At 42.3% G+C, this 18,404-nt stretch overlaps 1 protein-coding gene across 1 annotated transcript in view; it reads right to left on the bottom strand.

The window, feature by feature from the left end:
• LOC117368898 (protein MTSS 2-like) overlaps positions 1–7,123 on the bottom strand; it is a 157,311-nt gene extending 150,188 nt beyond the window's left edge. Inside the window, exon 1 of the mRNA XM_033962642.1 lies at positions 6,859–7,123. Within this exon, the coding sequence (XP_033818533.1) occupies positions 6,859–6,930 (72 nt within the window). The 5' untranslated portion in view covers positions 6,931–7,123. The remainder of the gene's footprint in view (positions 1–6,858) is intronic.
• Positions 7,124–18,404: the final 11,281 nt, after the last annotated feature.

Below are 18,404 nucleotides of genomic sequence, written 5' to 3'. Positions count from 1 at the left end.
GAGGAAAGGGGTGCACACACACACACACACACACACACTTCAGAGATGCTACCAGAGGGAGGAGAAGGAAAAAAAGACAGCCTGCCCACTAATGCTGCTCTCGTTTCTCAGCACAGAATGAGCTGCCAATATGTTCAGGCTGGTCCAATCTTTAGTCGCCATGGCAACCTGGTGCCTTGGGATTTGTTGAACTCTGTAAATAAATCATTCTCAATTTCTAGAGATTAGAAAATTGTTAGTTTTGTGAAATTATCTGAACTTTAATTATCCGGATTGCTTCAGGGGTCATCAGCCCAGCCCCCCCTTTCCCTGAACCAGGAGACTTTCCCCCACCAATGATTGGACATTCATTTTTTTTTTTTTCTTTGATTTTAATAATTGTTAATAAAAATACCTTCAGTGCATTCCCCCTCGTGCCCTAAACAGGCACCACCAACCCTGAGGAAACCCCCCAGGCCTACCTTGTTTCCCTGGTGCTGTAGCAGTCTACTCAGCATCGCGATACCGCTCCTGGAAGTCTCGGCAGCTATTTCGTCACTGACAGAGCATGGGCAGGAGCGAGTAGGATTGCTCTGGGACAGGTTTGGTGGTGCCTGTTTAAGGAGGGACGGGGAGCGCTGAAGGTATTTTTAAATTAATTATTAAAGCCAAAGAAAGAAAAAAAAAAATGAAATGTCCAATCATCCAGACTTACCCTCTGCCATGCCATTGTATTTTGCTCCATACAGGAGGAAATGTATTTCTCTTTTTAATTCTCCCATGTTGTTTGTATTGCTGGCAAAGATTGTAGTTTAGGGGGGTTTCTGTTTCTAAACATTGGTACTTTTTCTGTAATTGGGAAGAGGGATGTTTATTAGAATGTAGTTGTCACCACACAAGGCAGTGGACAGCAAGAATAAGCTAGACAGAGTTCAATATTTCTACTGTTGTAATTCTTTGATTACAGTATGCTATTTACAATGTAAACACAAAACACGTATACTGACTGCCCTCAACAGCAAAAGGACCTAAGTCAACTTAGACATAATTGTTGAACATCTCTTATCTAGGAAGTAGGTCCCATTCTAAAGTACACTGAGCTTCTGCATAGCCCCTTCAGGATCCCCAATATTTCAGAAGCAAAAAGCATTACATTTATTGTAGAGAAACCAAGCAAATTTTTTTTTTCCAGTTTCTCACAAATCAGCCTGAGTATACTTCCTTCTGCCACAGCAGGGGCAGAGTACAGAAGAGTAACATATAGACAGAATTTCTTTCTGTCTATATGTTACTATATGTTCTTTCTATATGTTACTATATGTTCTGTCTATATGTTACTATATGTTCTTTCTGTCTATATGTTCTGAGCTCAACGAGCAGATCATTTTCATGCAACTTTTGATAACACATCCAACTTTTCCTTAAAATTAAACTAAATAAGTGTTGCTCCACTAAATACAGCTGGTGTTAGTCCTTTTGTGACTAGTTAGTTGTGAATCATTTGTTTACCCTTTCTAAAAATATTAGAACTAGGGGTTATGCAATGAAGCTATTAAGTAGTACATTTAAAATAAAACAGAAAATATTTTTTACTCTGGAATTCACTGCCAGAAGATGTGGTAAAAGCAGTTAGCTTAGCAGGATTTGAAAAAGGTTTGGATAATTTCCTATGAAAAAAGTCTAAAAGGCATTATTAAGAAGGATTTGGGAAAATCCATTTATTATTTCTAGGATAAGCAGAATAAAATCTGTTTTACTTTTTTGTAATCTTGTCAGGTACTTGTGACCTAGATTGGCTACTGGTGAAAACAGGATGCGGGGCTTCATGAACCTTTGGCCTGGCCCAGTATGATTAAAGCTTATGGGGCTCATAATCGAAACAGACGTAACAACAACTTTACATATCTGTCTTCAGAACATCAGCACCTGGAGATCTGGCAAAGGAAAGCCTAGTATAGCTGCACAGAGGTGGCTTAAATAGTCTGAGAGGGGTGGGCTAGTGAACCATAGAGAGGAGGACCCAGGCCCAAAAGCCACTCTAACCACTGCATGCATGGTGAAACATGTGCATCCCCCAAACCCTTATGTACTGCCATATAAGTGGCATCTGCAGCCATAAGGGCTATTGGGGTGGTAGACAGGTGGGTCTAGTTGGTTCTGGGGGGCTCACCATGACCTATAAGGTTGTTGTGGTGAGATGTGTATGTGGCACCCTTTTTGTGAAGTTCACAGTAGTGCCCTACAAGGTGCAATGTCTGGGTGTCCAGTCCATCACTTTGCTGACCCCGCCCACATCCAAAAGGTCTTTTTCTAGGCATTTTTGATTTGGATGAATTTTTGGATGAAATGGGATATAAAGATGGACGACTTAGCGGTCTAGATGATCACACAGCTGGACATAGTTAGTCAATTTTTGAAAAAAATATATGTTGGACGTATTTTTCAAAATGGACCTTTTCCCATGTCCGACTTTGGGCGACTAGCAACTTAAGCCCAAAACGGACTTAGATATATCTTTTGATTATACCCTTCCACGTTCTTATGTCCTCTGTGTCTCACAAATAAAGTGAAGACAAATTCTATGAGAAAAAACTTATATTTGATACATGTCAATAACAATTCTGTTAGTAAAATCTGATTTTGTACAATTAAAGCAGATGAAACCAGAAGCAGGAGAGACCATCCATACACCTGCGGAAATAGAAAATACTGAATCACCAGTGATCATACCATTGCATATATGCCAGAGCTGAACTTTGTGCTCTCTATCTCCACCTGCTGGTAGGTGGACTTAACTCGCTCATCTGGATTCATCTGCTGCTGATAAGGAATTAAATTTAATACATGTCAATACTAATTCTGTTAATAGAATATATCTGATTTTGTAAAACAATTAAAATGATATTTAGGCTTTTTTTGAAGGGGGGAGGCGGTTAGTTTCCCACTACAGCGTTCAGCATGTTGAGAACCACTGCCTTAATTAATACTCTCAAATATTTCTAGAGATAGTTCAGTTTATAAGCACCAGCTGTCATTCCAGGACATACTGTAAGAGACAGTACAGCCAGAGGTGCAGTACAAACAGCCTCTCACCTCACTGCTACATAACTTGTATACCTTTGGCCCAGAAAACACTAAAATTCAAACAAGGAAGATACCCACCAAAAACATTAATACAAAGAGATCACAAAAAGAGCCCATCTCAGAATCTTCCATAAAAGATAAACACGATGCATGCAATGCTCATTATTTAACTATTTTAATACATTTGTTACTCACTATTGACAGTTGTAGACCTTTTGCTCAAACAGTGAAAATCTTAAGTCATGCTCACCTATGCCATTACTCTGAAAATACGGTAGTTTATCTTGTCTCATCCATGCCCTTTCAACTCATTAACAACAGTGACAGCAGTGATGAGCTCACCAGAAGCACAACGATGGCAGCTTAGTGAGTCAAGAGTAACAAAACCATGCACTACTAGGACGGGCAAAATGGAGAGAGAACTCCCCACCATGCGAGTCAGTCATTCACTACCTTTGCAGTGGAGAAACAGCTACAGAATTAATGAAAGCATGGGGTAAGCACAGAGAATTCCTGGTCATGAAACAAGAGATTATCTTCTAGCTATGCTTTTTGAAACTTGTGATACTATGTTCTATCAGGTCAATCTCAAACGCTGGACATGATCGTTTTAAACACAGCAGCCACTGTTATCTGGATAACAGTAATATGCAACACCAGTATCTACATAACTTTTTATCCCAATATCAGCATTGAATATTACTGTTCAGATATTTTCCTGGCTTTTTCACCAAACCACTTCAGCAATCTTCAGGAAGTCTACAGTGAAATTCAGCAACCGCCCAATCAACCAGATAAATGCTTCTAAGACAATATCAGGCTGTTCCAGTATTATAAAAATTAGCTGAATATACCATTAGAAAAAAAATTCACAACATATTGGAATTTAGAGTTCAGGAGTGAAAAGGGAGTCCATATCAAATCCTAACCACTCCCAAGGTTATCTTTATTTGATATACCACCTTTCCTCTGCAGACATCAAAGCAGTTTACACTACATTGACTAATAAACAGGTACTCAAGTATTATTTATTTGATTTTTATATCCCATCCTTTCCAAAAAGCTAACATGTTACAGTTTACATTCATAGGGCCCGATTCACTAACCTGCCCGATCGTGACCGATCCATGGCAGGCCGACCAATTCACAATGGGACAATATTCAAAGGGGGGGTGATCGGAGGAACGTCCCCCCACCGACTGCATGGATCACTACTGAGCGATCCCAATGCATGCGCAGACCATCTTCTTTGTTGGTAGATGGTCCACGCATGCGTTCGCTGACCGTGCTTTTTTTTTAAATTTTACTTTTACTCACAAGCCTATCCCATGCCTCCTAGTGAACTGCCAGACTTCCCTTGGGGATCTTTATCTATCCAGATAAGCTCTCAACATCAGATTGACAAATTCTGAAGAAAATGGCGTATTAGGCAGCACAGAGTCTCCTTCAGATGACTTTGGCTTGCGTCTCTTGGGCTCCACAGCCTCCATGCTCCTGTGCTTAGAATGACTGCCATTCCAGAACTCTGGAAGGAATTTTTTTTTTTCCAAACAATAGACTCCCAACTATTTTTCAGCTCTAGAGAGGAAAGGGGAGGCTAAGCTGGCCACTCCTACCCCCCCCCCCCTTTCATGTGATGCATGGCATGTGGTGCAAGGGTGCTCTTCAGGCACCCATCCAGCACAAAACTGGCATGAAATGAGGACAAAGGAGCCTAAGGACTCCATCCCTGCCAGTTTTGAGGCAAAATGAGGTGAATTGAAGATTCTGGAAAACTTTAAACAATTTTTGGGAAATCCAAGATGGCCACCCTGGCAGGCTCAAAAACACTTTAACTAGAACAAAAAAAAACCCAAACAAACCCCAAACAATTTGGGGATTTAAGAGGTGAGGAACCCTAAGGGAAGGGGCAAAAACCTAAAAAAAAAGGAGAGGAAGGTTTTAAAGACTTTCACGCCCCCCCCCCCCTCCGATTTCCTCAAAAGCTGTTAGCAGTCTTACTGTGTGTGACCTGTGCTGGAAATGTGCTGCAGCCTGCTTCTCAGCTCCTAAGGTAGCTTAATCTGTGAGAAGAAATCACTGCTTCAAACAAACCACTCCTCCAAAGTTGAATCTTCGGGCTTTCAATCGGACCAGTGTGACTGAGTCTCGAACCCCTGCGGACAAGAGCACCGCTGAGCCCCATATGGATGCCTGACAGTCTGCACTCAAGCCTCTGTGAGATGCAAAGGCAAACAATGCTACAGGGGGAATGAACCCCAAGCACCAGAAAAGTTCATGCAGGCTAGCAAACAGGTACCATAGAGGGATTAGCCTATCTGCTGTAGATCTAAGTCTGCTTCTCCATACAGGCAGAACTGAAACTTTGACGGGGTGAGCTCTGAGCACCAAAAGCCATCCCTCCAAAAAGCAAAAAGACTGAAAAAGACCAAAAATAAATATATAGAGCAGATCAGAAACACTCCTTCTGGCTTGTGTGAAGGAAAAATTGAAGGGGCCAACAGAGCTCTAGTGAAGGAAGGATTCAAAAGCCAAATGGATTCATTCTGCATGGCTCACAAACAAGGGGATATTACCCGCCAGTCCAGAATGACACACCTATTGCACAAGAATAGATCTCATACAAATTCATTGAGGAAATCCAGAAAACCCAACTGGATTGCAACCCTCAAGGACCGATGGACACCCCTGCTCTAGAGCATTTTCAAAATGCAACAAGCTCAGGAAAAAAAAGTGGAGATAAAGGTCTGCAAACATAACTCATAGCCAGAAGAGTCATGAATGCACAGCAGTCTCATTTGAAAGGATTTTATTCAGATTTCAGTAGGCAACACTGAAGCACATTATGCATCTGGGTTGCTAGGAGATTTCAAAGTCAAAAAAGCCGAAAATAACCCTAAGTAAGGACTTCAGTAAATCCACCCACAGACCAATTTTAGGCAAAGTACTGAGAAGATGGGGGAAATCCTGTAAAGGGGTGGACAGTATTACAGAGTTTACCCATTATTTTTTATGGATTTGAATAGGGTCTCTTTCATTAGTCCTTTCACTTTTGCCTGCTGTCACGGTTATACCACCCCACTCACTCCCACTTCCAAAGAACCTAAAGTCAGCAACAAAGATCCAGTACCCCTCCAAAAAGAGGAGGGCCCCAAAACATTCAAACAGGTTGCCTATACTTAGGCAATAATGGAGGACTTAGGGAAGGTGGAAGTTGAAACAGAGCTTTGTCTTCATGTCAGAAGGAAGCTGGGCCAGGGGCTTAATAAGAACAGTCACCAGATCCAACTAAGGTAATAAATTTTAATTTGGTGCCTGCCAAGAGCCTGAGGATGTCTTAAGAATTCTTCTTGATCACTCAATCCAGAGAGAATACTGTTTACACACTAATCTAGCACATCTATTTATCATATATAAATGCCAACTTATGCTAGTACAGTATTCTTTAACCGAATCAAGGCCCATAATAGAATTACCCCATTCTGAATTGAAAATGCCATGTGTGTGCTTTGCCATATTTGAAATGAAGAACCCGATTTTTTTTTTTTACTTCTAGATGTTTGGCAGCAAGGGAGAACCCACCACCTAAGTGTTGAATGCTGGTGAATTATGTCTGGAAGTTTGGGAACATATTACTGCATAGCTAGGCCTCAGCTTTTATCCCGGAGCTTTAGCTAAAAGCAGTTGCTATCAAAGTTCAAAACGAGGAAGGGTGCAGAAAAACTTTCCATTGGCATCGCACCTTAGCGCCCTAGGAACGGCATGGATACGCAGCGCTGTACACCCTCCGCCTACCTTCATGTCGTTGACGATGGTCTGGAAGAGGCCTCCCAGCGCGCTGCACTCCTTCTCCAGACCCGCGTCCATCTTGCCTTCTACCCAGAGGAAAGCGCCACCGAAACCCCGGCAGCCGCCGCTCGAAGCCCAGGCGCAGCGCGCGCACTCCCAGGGGGCGGGAAGCCGCTCAGGCCGGCGCGTGCGACTGGCATCGGCGGCGCGTGACTCGCTCAGCAAAGCCCAGTCCCAGAGCACCACCGCGAGACGCAGGGAGGAAGCGCACGCTCACCTGGCTCCAAAACTTTCCCGACGGCCCCGCCCCGCTTCCCCGATTGGAGCGGAGCTCTTCGATTGCGCTCCGCCCATCGTGGCAAGGTGCGGAGGACTGTCGGATTTCAGCCTGACCCGAGCGCCCTCTGGCGGGAGCCGGGAGAAAGGCTGTTCCTCCTCCTTTCTTGTGTGTGCGGGAGCCTGCCACAGCTTGGCTTCTCTTTTATTTAGAAGTCTATTTTCAAACAGCTAAATGGTGGCATTCAGAACCCTAGGGAAATTAGATGTCGTTTCCACAACACAATTCACAGAAACATGATGTCACATAAAGGCCAAATGGCCCATCCAGCCAACCACTATCTCCTCCTCTCCCTAGAGATCCCTAAGCCTGTCCCATGCTTTATTTCATTCAAACACATTGTCCAGACTATTCCAAGCATATACTAACTACCCTTTCAGTAAAAACATATTTCCTTAGATTACTCCTGAGCCTATCACCTCTCTTAACTTCATCCTAAGCCAGTGGTCTCAAACTCGCGGCCCGCTAGGTACTATTTTGAGGCCCTCGGTGTGTTTATCATAATCACAAAAGTAAAATAAAACAGTTTCTTGATCATATCTCTTTAGCTATAAATGAGAATATTATTATTAAGACTTAGCCAAAAGGAAAGATTTATAAACTACAAAGAGTTTTATCTCATACAAAATTGTCATTTCTTTAATAAACATTAACTATTTTTTTCTGAGGCCCTTCAAGTACCTACAAATCCAAAATGTGGCCCTGCAAAGGGTTTGAGTTTGAGACCACTGTCCTAAGCCCTCTCCTTCTCTAGAGACTTGCCTCTTGCGCATTTATGCCATGTAGTAACTTAAACATCTCTATCATATCTCCCCCTCCCACCTTTCCTCCACAGTATATATGAGAACTTTAAGTCTGCCTTATAATGAAGACCACCAACCATTTTAGTAGAATTCCTCTGGACTAACTCCACCCTGTTTATATCTTTTGAAGGGGTGGTCTCCACAATTGCACACAATATTCTAAATAAGGTCTCACTAGAATCTTATACAGGGGCAGCAATACTTCCTTTTTCCTACTAGTGATACCTCTCCCTATGCACCCTAGCATCCTTCTTGCGTTTGCTGTCACCACATTTAAAACAACTTTAAATTACTTCTCAAACAAAACGCACACAGACTTTCACCAAATACAGAACAATGGATCACATATTAGAAATATGAATACCAAAACTGAACTTGAAACACACACAAAAAACTCGGCAAGTACTGTACTTCATTTTATACTGAGCAAAATCTGTGGCATAACCATGAGAGAGGGCTGGGCCTCCTGAAAATTAACATCTCTCTTGCTGTAGCTGGTGGGGATCCTCAGGCCTCACCAGCTGATGAACACCTCCTCAAGTCCAGTGACCAGAATTTTCCAAGTTCTGCAGCTGCCTACCTTCTCCCCCACCCTGGCTTGGCTTTCATGCATGCATGAAAACTGGCATCTTGAGTATAGTGCCAGTAGCTGCAAAGCTTGGAGATTTCTGGTTGCCAGACCAGAAGAGGAAGTCTTCAGTTGGCAGGGCCACTTAATACAATACAAATATATTTGTGATGCACATACCCCAAAGTTAAACTATTCCAGTGAATAAATTCAAACTAAAATTTAAACAAACAACAGTTTTTCTACCTTGTTGTCTGGACATTTTGCTTTTCCATCATCTTGATCCCAGTTTCTATTTCTGCTTTTTGTCTGTCTTCTACTAATTCTCTTTCCAGTGACTGCTGTCCATTTTTTCTCCTCTTCTCTCTTGCTCCATTCCCTCACTAAGCCTGTCTCCATCAAACTGATTTTTCCCTTTCAGCTTTCCTCCTCTGTCCACTCAAATATTTGCCTCTTTCTCGCCCTTATTCTTTTTAAATTTACAGCTAACCTATCAATTTTCCATCTCCTCTCAGTCCCTAGCTTTCCCATTTCCCATCTCACTCCTTTCCCAGCCTATTTCCTTCTATCTACTCCCCATTCTACCACTGTACTCATTGTTCTCTCACTCATCTTCTCATCATCCCCCTTTTGACCTCTTCCACATAGCTCACCACTTCCAGAATCGCCCTCCCTCTCTCCATTCTTGTTGGGCTACATCTCCCTGTCCCTTTCTCTTCATGTCCTAGTACAGTGGTATTCACAAATTTTTAAGTTAGGTCAAAAAAGGCTGAAGGAGAGCCAACAAGTATTTTACTACTTGGGGTCACCGCAGAGAAATAATATTCTTGGTCTTATTTTCCATTCTTTTCCTAATTTCTAGCATCATGTTAACTTTTTTGGCTGGTGCACATATGGCGCTGTCTGGAATTCTAGAGAGGTATGACACCTTCACAGATCCCCACCACTTCCCCCTGCTCATTCAAGACATCAGCTTTTGGCCCCATGCAAATCAACTAACATGGTGGAAGGTCATTTGACATCCACCTTACCTTGGCTGCATTCAGTGTCACAATCCACACCATCTAAATATATCATCTGCATGGCCACATATACTGTCAAATAAGTACATCTTCCACATGCCATGCACATGATCCCAAGCCAGCACACCTGCGCAATTCACTCCAATTGGCAGTGCTATATTGATAATGGCTAATAAGAACATAAGAATTACCGCTGCTGGATCAGACCAGTGGTCCATCATGCCAAGTAGTCCAATCAAGCAGCAGCCCTTAGGTCAAAAACCCGTGCCCTGAGTCTAGCCTTACCTGCATATGTTCTGGTTTGGCAGGAACTTACCTAACTTTGTCTTAAATCCCTGGAGGGTGCTTTCCCCTATAACAGCCTCCCGAAGAACATTTCAGTTTTCTACCACTCTCTGGGTGAAGAAGAACTTCCTTACGTGCCTTCTCGTTCTCTCTACCTTGGAGAGGGTGAATAACCTGTCTTTATCTAATAAGTCTATTCCCTTCAGTATCTTGAATGTTTAGATCATGTCCCCTCTCAGTCTCCTCTTTTAAAGGGAGAAAAGGCCCAGTTTCTCTAATCTCTCACTGTACAGCAACTCCTCCAGTCCCTTAACCATTTTAGTCACTCTTCTCAGGACCCTCTCGAGCTTCTTCATGTATGGCGACCAGTGCTGGACGCAGTATTCCAGGTGGGGCGTACCATAGCCAGTACAGCGGCATGATAACCTTCTCCAATCTGTTTGGCCTAGCATTCTGTTTGGCCTTTTCGCCGCTGCCATGCATTGCGCAGACAGCTTAATTGACTTGTCGACCAGTACTCCATAGTCTCTTTCCTGGGGGGTCTCTCTGAGTACTGCACCGGACATCCTGTATTCGCGTATAAAATTTTTCTTACCAACATGCATCACCTTACACTTATCCATATTAAACCTCATTTGCCATGTCGCAGCCCATTTCTCGAGCATGTTTATGTCACATTGCAGGTCTTCGCAATCCTTCTGCATCCTCACCACTCTGAATAACTTTGTATTATCTGCAAATTTAATCACCTTGCTCGTCGTACCAATTTCCAGGTCATTTATAAATATGTTGATGGGAACGGGTCCAAGCACCGAACCCTGCGGCACTCCACTTGTGATGCTTTTCCAGTCTGAGTATTGTCCATTTACCCCCACTCTCTGTTTCCTTTCCGTCGACCAGTTTTTAATCCACGTATTTCAACCTCGATTCCATGGCTCACAATTTTTCAAAGTAGTCGTTCATGCGGGACCTTGTCAAACGCCTTCTGAAAATCCAGATATACAATGTCGACTGGGTCACTCTTGTCTATCTGCCTATTTACTCCTTCGAAGAAGTGCAGCAAGTTCATCAAGAAAGATCTTCCTTTGCTGAAGCCGTGCTGGCTGGTCCTCATCAGTTTGTGTCTGTCTAGGTGATCAATGATGCGGTCCTTTATCAGCACCTCTACCATCTTTCCCGGTATCGAGGTCAGACTCACCAGTCTGTAGTTTCCCAGATCTCCCCTCGAACCTTTCTTGAAGATCAGCGTAACATTTGGCACTTTCCAGTCTTTCAGAATCCTTCCCGATTTGATCAACAGATTGGCTATTAGTTGGAACAGTTCAGCTATAGCCCCTTTCAGTTTCTTGATCACCCTCGGATGGATGCCTTCCGGTCCCAGGGATTTATTGATTTTAAGCCTATCAATCTGCCTGCATACTTCTACTAGACTGACTGTCAATCCTGTCAGTTTCCCGTCTTCGTTTCCTGCGTATAGCCTGTTGGCTTCCGGCATGTTGCGTATATCCTTTTTGGTAAATACAGATGCAAAAAAATGTGTTTAGTTTGTCGGCGATGGCTTTGTCCTCCTTTAGCACTCCCTTTATATCCAATGGCCCCACCACTTTCTTCGCGGGTCATTTCCCCTTAATATATCGTAAAAACGGCTTGAAGTTTTTTGCCTCCTTGGCTATTTTTTCCTTGTAGTATCTTTTGGCCCCTCTTATCGGCTTATGGCACCTTTTTTGATGTTGTTTGTGCTTTTTCCAGTTTTCGTCCGTTTTTTACCTTTTCCATTCCTTAAATGAAGTCTTCTTGTCTCTGATCGCTTCCTTCACCAATACAGTGAGCTACGCCGGTTCAAATGCATCACACTCCCAATCATAGATGATATTGATAGATGTAGGCAACACTCATTGACAGCAAAGGATAGACTAGAGGTCCTGGGGCGATACTTTTTCTATCACCCATTGGGGTTTACCCCAATGGGTGATAGAAAAAGTGGGGATGAGCCACAGGAAGATAGAAAGCTTAGGTGATCAGAATCAGGGTTGCTTCCACTCAACATGTTGCCAAAAATGTGCCATGCACTTTTATCCCTGAGACTAACCAGAGTTGCTTCCTCCCACAGCCAAGATGAATATGGTGGAGGAGGCAGCAGCTAGTTCTTCCACATCTGATAAGGAATGAAGCCTGCTCTTGTCTAGAGAAGAGAGCAGCCCAGAAGTAACCTTTGTATTATGGTGTAGTAGATCAGATGTTAAATTGTGCCCTACATTTTTCAGCATATACGAATATGCTGTCTGAATCAGGGTGAAGTAATAATAGTCCTAGAGCACAGATCATACCTAAAACACGAATAGGGACATAAACATTCATAAGCATCTAGTACTAGAGCAAAATTATATGAAACGGGGAAAGTAAAATCAAGATGGAACCATCCGAAGGAGCAAGTGCAGTAAAAAGATGGAGGTAAAGCTAAACACAAGTTTGCCTTTATAAATCATGAATTGTTCCAAAGGCTGCCTATAGAGGGCTCTCCAAGCCCAATGTGTTCAAGAACTGCATGGATAAATCAAAAGGTCACATACGAGAGATTTCTAATGAAATATGAAGGGTTTACATTTGAGAAATATTTTTTAAATGGATGTATTTCTAGGAACTATTAAAGCAGTTTATTGGATGTTATACTTTTAGAATAAGTTTAATATGGGTATGACCATGTTTTAAACGTTTTATAGACCATTTGAATTTATGAACATTTAGATCCATATTCTACTGTATATATTTGGTGCAGTCTACAGCAGCACTTAGTGTGATTCTACAAGGTGTGTCTACCTTTTTATAGAATCGCGCTTAGCGCCTGTGTGCGATGCATAACTTAGGTGCAGGCATTTAGGCTATCTAAATGTCTGCACCTATGTTGTGTGCACATCAGCTGTATTCTGTTACAGTGTACCTACTAGGAACACTCCTGATCCGTTCCTTGCCAGGCTTCCTTTTCAAATTCACGCTGTTCAACTGGCGCATCTTTTTACAGAATCGTGCATGTAACTTTTAATTAGTCTCAATTAGCGTGACTTGTGAGATGTTAATTGCCAATTATTGGTGCCAATTAATTAAGCTGTGTGTGCACACTGGTTACATGCACAGATGTATGTGAACAACTTTAGGCACAATATACAGAACTGGGGGGTGGGGGTTAGTGTAGTTCACAAAAGTTTATGAGCACTTATGTAATGTTTTAGGGTGCTCTTGGTCCTATGGATTTAAAGCTCTACAGCAGGGATTGGCCAACCTCAGCCCTTGCCAGGTTGGGTTTTCAGGATTTCCACAATGAATCTATTTGCATACAATGAAGGCGGTGCATGCAAATAGACTCATGCATATTCATTGGGGAAAACCTGACTGCATTATGGCCCTTGAGGACCGAGGTTGGACATCCTTGCTTGACAGCAGGGGTGTCAAAGTCCCTCCTTGAGGGCTGCAATCTAGTCGGGTTTTAAGGATTTCCACGATGAATATCCTACGCAGATCCCCTCCAGGCTCTCAGGGATCCCCTCCAGACTCACAGGGATCCTGCAGGGATGGGTCTGCTTTGTTTGGAGAACCCATGGGTGTAGTACCTTGCTCCGGCATCGGGTCCTATGCAGCCGCACTTCCTTGCTCTTTTCAGGCCACTAGCAGTGTTCCTTTATTCGTCCACACTACTGGCGGCTGACCCAGAAATATTCCCTCTGATGCAAATACATCAGAGAGAATGCTTCCAGATCAGCCGCTGGAAGCGTGGAGGACCAAAGGGTGTCCTGTGGACTGATTCCAGTGGCTTGCGACAATATTTAGAGCTATTCATGACAATATCATAGACATCTGTCACATAAATTGGTGCCCTACATTCTACCCAAAGGAGACTTACTGAAGTCCTATCATTGCAGATCTTGCTGTGCACTTGATGGAGGACTAGAGCATTCTCAACAGCAGTGCTCATGGCATGCCCAAATGGACTGACTAACATTGGAATGCAGAAAGTGGAAACATGATTGAGGGGAAAGGGAAAATGTAGAGAGAGAGAGGGAATATGGCCTTGGAAGCAAAAAGGTAGACAAGGGATAAAAAGATTAAACTGGGAGGGAAAATATGGTAGTAAGATATGAAGAGGTGAGTTAGTAAGATGACGATGAGAACAAGTAAAGGATAGTGCAAGATGAATTGGAAAAATGGAATGGAAAAGGTAAATAAATTGTTTTTGGTGATAAGACAAGTTGAATGAAAGGGGAAAACAGAATCAGTGTGGGTATGAGAGGGCCAATGAGTAGAGAGGGTACAGAAAAGAAAAGCAGAGTGAGAAGAGAGAAATAGAGGAAAGTAGATGAAAAGTGAAATATCAATGTCCAGAATTAGAGTAGGACAAGAGAAAGGAATGGACAGTGGATGCTGTAAAAAGGGGCTAAAATCAACTGATGGGTCAAAAGAGACCAGGACCAAAGTGGTTAGAAAAATAACATTCCAAACCAAAGAACATTTTAGAGAGAGAGGAAATAACAAAGTGACCTCACCCTCTTTTACTGAGCCTTGGTAGAAAGGGGGAATTAAAAGACTAAAAATCCTCAGACAGTGGATTTGCTCATCAGATTAATATACGTTTTTTTATTTCTATATTGTCTTGAAAAGATAATCAAATACTTGACATTTGTAACATCTCTTTTTGAACTTAAAATTTCAGGACGTAGGTCACATTATCGAGTGTCTCATTTGAGCATGATTTTTGTTTTCAGCTACTACTGTGGGATCTGTGATACTGAGTTAACACCTCACCCACATTTATTATTTTCAATTATTCTTATGTTTGTATTTAGTTTTTGTAATTAGGGTATTTATATGCTTTTTTACATTTTGGACACTGTGTACCACTTCCGTATCTTTATAGCGAGGATTTTTAGTCTTTAGAAAAATAATGTCCCAGGGACAAAGGTAGAAAAAAATCTGTATTTTCAATTTGGTATTTGGAATATAAGAAATACATGTTACCAAAGTTGACATATCTGTGTTTGCTCAGTAGAGGAGAAAATGCACTTGTTTGTGTTTCTCTAGCTTATGTTGTATGCAGAGACTGGCTTCTTGGAGTTCTCGTTTCAAAATGAGTGGATCCTTACAGTCTGCATCAGTGGCTTAGCCCCAGGTGGAAAAATTAACCCCCTCCCCCCCCATCCTTTTACAAAACCATGGAAGCGGTTTATAGTGCAGGCCAGCGTGCTGAATGTTCTGCACTGCTCCCAACGCTCATAGGAACTTGATGAGTGTCGGGCAACGCCAAGCATTCAGCATGCCAGCCAGCACAAAAAAGCACTTTTGCGGTTTTGTAAGAGGAGGTAAAATAGCCCCTAAGTAAACATTCCAGATCCGTCATAGTAATAGAAATAGAAACTGAAATCTAAGATATTAGAGATGCATATTGCGATTAAATTCCTCCCCAATTATCTACTTTTGTTGTACTTGAGTTCAAATATTTTGTAATAGAAAAAAATTAGAACAGAATTAAAATGATTTAAGTAGATTATACATTTTACGGAGAGATTTTCCAAGAAAAAGGACCAAGACTATGCCCACCTGTCTGCTCTACCCTGATGTTCCAGATTTGCCCCCAAGGAATCTGTCAACTTTAGGTCCATGTTTTTGAAAGTGCTGGCTGCTGTGGTCTGAGCTAGGACTGAATAATCTTGCCAGCACCTATCCAGGAATTGGCACTGAATTGTCTAGGTACTCAGCTGTCTGACAGCTTGCTCGCTGTTTTGGCACCAGTGTGGAGAAATGTTCTACTGGTCACTGTGGTATTGAAACCTTTGAGGCTCTTTTGTTTGTGGTAGGAACTGGCTGATTCAGATTATGGTTGGTTTTCATTGTAAGAGCTGCTTTGGATACTTGTGTGTTCCTGTAATGAAGAGTGGTACAGTTTGAGATAGTATTTGTCATTTTTTCTGTCTCTCTTCATTCTTCACTGCTATGGAGACTTCAAGAAACAGCATCGACTTGTGATCGTAGCAATGCTACTTGCCTGGTACTTTTGTTTCTTGATCTTCTTAATTTTGCCTATCTACAATTGTCGCATTAACAGGCATGCAGTCACAGTTGCTCCAGTCAATTTCAGACTGCTTCATACCACAACTGTACCAGCTGTGAATGGAACTACCCCTGTAAGCCCTCCGAGAGAATACAATGAACTAGAACCTCCTAAGTGTTTAAAGCCCTGGAGATACATCCCTGAGGGCATGATGCCTGTCTTTTTGCAAGTGGTGTATTGGACATCACAGTTCTTGACATAGATTTTCTACTGTCCTTCATGAAGTCCTATGCCAGGTATGGAGAATTCTCAATTACTGGAAAGATTAAAACTGCGCTGATAGACAATGCAATCTATTATTATTATTTTAATTCTTAGATACCGCCAAAGCCGTAGTAGTTCGAGGCGGTTCACAACAAAGAAGGGCTGGACAATCAGCGAATAGTTACAATCAGTGAATACAGATACAACAGAGAATCAGCTGATACGGTTTACAACAGAGAAGGGCTGGGCAATCAGCGAATAGTTACAATTAGCGAATACAGATACAATAAATATGCACATACCTGCTGATTTTGGAGTATTTTTAATCAACAAGGGTCATTTCATAAATAATGCACAGGCTGACAACACTGCAATTGCATTAAACCTTGTTTCACTTTCACTTCAATGCTTGAAGCAGCAGGACGTGTGCTTAGGAGCTGTAGTGTACATAGTGTGACTGTGACAAGTGTGGGAAATGGAGGATGCAGGTGTCTCAGGTACTGTGTCTGTTGACAATCAGAAATCGAACATTAAGACTGAAACTCTACATGGCAAAAACCCAACAGAAATCCACAGTGCGTTAAGTGAAGTTTGTGGTGAGTTAACAGTGGACCGTAGTACAGTTTCTCGGTGGGCAACTCGTTTTTGGGAGTGGTTGTGTGAGCATAGAAGATGATGCAAGACCAGGAAGGCCGAAATCAACAACCAATGAACGATTTGTGAAACTCGTGGCTGATGCTCTTGAACAAGATTGTCATGTAACTTTCTGAAACCACAGGGATTCCACCAATATCAGTATACTGCAGAAAAATGCACAAAACCTGACCTCAGTTGCTCTTGGCTGGGCATCTCATTTTGTGAAGACATGATAACACTTGCCAGCAAATAGGGAATGTCATCATTGGAAAACTATGTAAATACATCTGGGAGGTGTTACATCATGCTCCCTACAGGCCAGACATGAGTCCACCTGACTTCGACCTTTTTCCAAAGTTGAAGCAATCTATGTGTGGACATTGTTTTGCATCCCTGGAAGAGCTTTCTTCCGCCATTACCCGAGCCATTCGGCAACTGAACAAAAATGGTGACTTGGATGGAATAATGAAGATTCCCGGATGGTGGGACTTGGTCATTGCAAAGCAGAGAGACTATATTGAAGGATTGTAAAGAAATACTTGAAAAAAAACAACATGTAAATTTTAAAAAAAGTAGTGTGCATTATTTATTAAATGATCTTCATATGTTGCTTTGAAACCTAATTTATGTCTTGAATGGTAGGTTTAGAGTTGTGTCCTTTCTATCATTCTCTCTGCAAGGAACTCCCCTACTCCTAAATGTCCTGTCTGTCCAAACTAGATTGTAAGCTCCAGATCAAGGACCATCTATTACATGCCTTTCAGCGTTATAGAAATGTTAAATAGCCGTAGTAATCGAGTTAACCTGGGAATTGCCAATATTTAAAAGTGGTACCAGAGAACTACCTGCTTAATTTAGGGCAGTCTTTTCAAATATTTAAGTCAGGTGGAAAGTTTTGGAGTAACTTTACAAAATATGCCTGTGTTATTGGAACATGGAATGCCAGCAGGAGTAACTGCATTTTGTGTGTATAGTTCAGGAAACCTGATATCTAATCCTTTCCAAGTGGTTGAGAATGGAAGGAGCTTGTGTAGAACTTACTGAGAGGACCCCAGACTTTTGGTGCGTGAACATTTTCGGCTTTTTTGGCCATTTGGGGGGAGATTTGTTCTAGAACCTCAGCTTCTCTTGCTTCAGGTATCATCACTCCCATGTAACAGAATCCCTTGAATTAGGCTAATAAGATATTGGGTAAGATGCATTTTTACCATTTGGTCTTCAGGACACAACTTCCTCTGTGAGCTAATATGTCTACATGAAAATGAAGTGGGTAACAATTCAAGCCGTTGTTCCGTGTATTGTTGTGTCTCTTCCTAATTTTATTTGTAAATCACGATCAAATTGGAACTAAACTTTGTCTAGAGATGTGATGCTGCTGCTGTTCAAAGAAACTAGGACCTGACCACAGCCATTTTTGCCAACCTCTTCTTGGGCAAGTCACCTCCTTGCCTTGAGATCACCACATTGGACGCAGTGCATGGAAACTTCTCTCGGTGGGAGGTCAGAGCTGAGGGGGGGGGAGGGGGGCTTCTTGCAGCAGCCCTGGGAGGATGCTCTTGGGCTGCGCGCGCACAGCGAGGAGGGCGCGAGCGCGCCGACG

The sequence above is a fragment of the Geotrypetes seraphini genome, chromosome 11 (genome assembly GCF_902459505.1).
Source record: "Geotrypetes seraphini chromosome 11, aGeoSer1.1, whole genome shotgun sequence".
Taxonomy (NCBI): Eukaryota; Metazoa; Chordata; class Amphibia; order Gymnophiona; family Dermophiidae; genus Geotrypetes; species Geotrypetes seraphini.
Note: the sequence above shows the minus strand (reverse complement) of the source record. Positions and strands in the feature narration are given on the sequence as shown.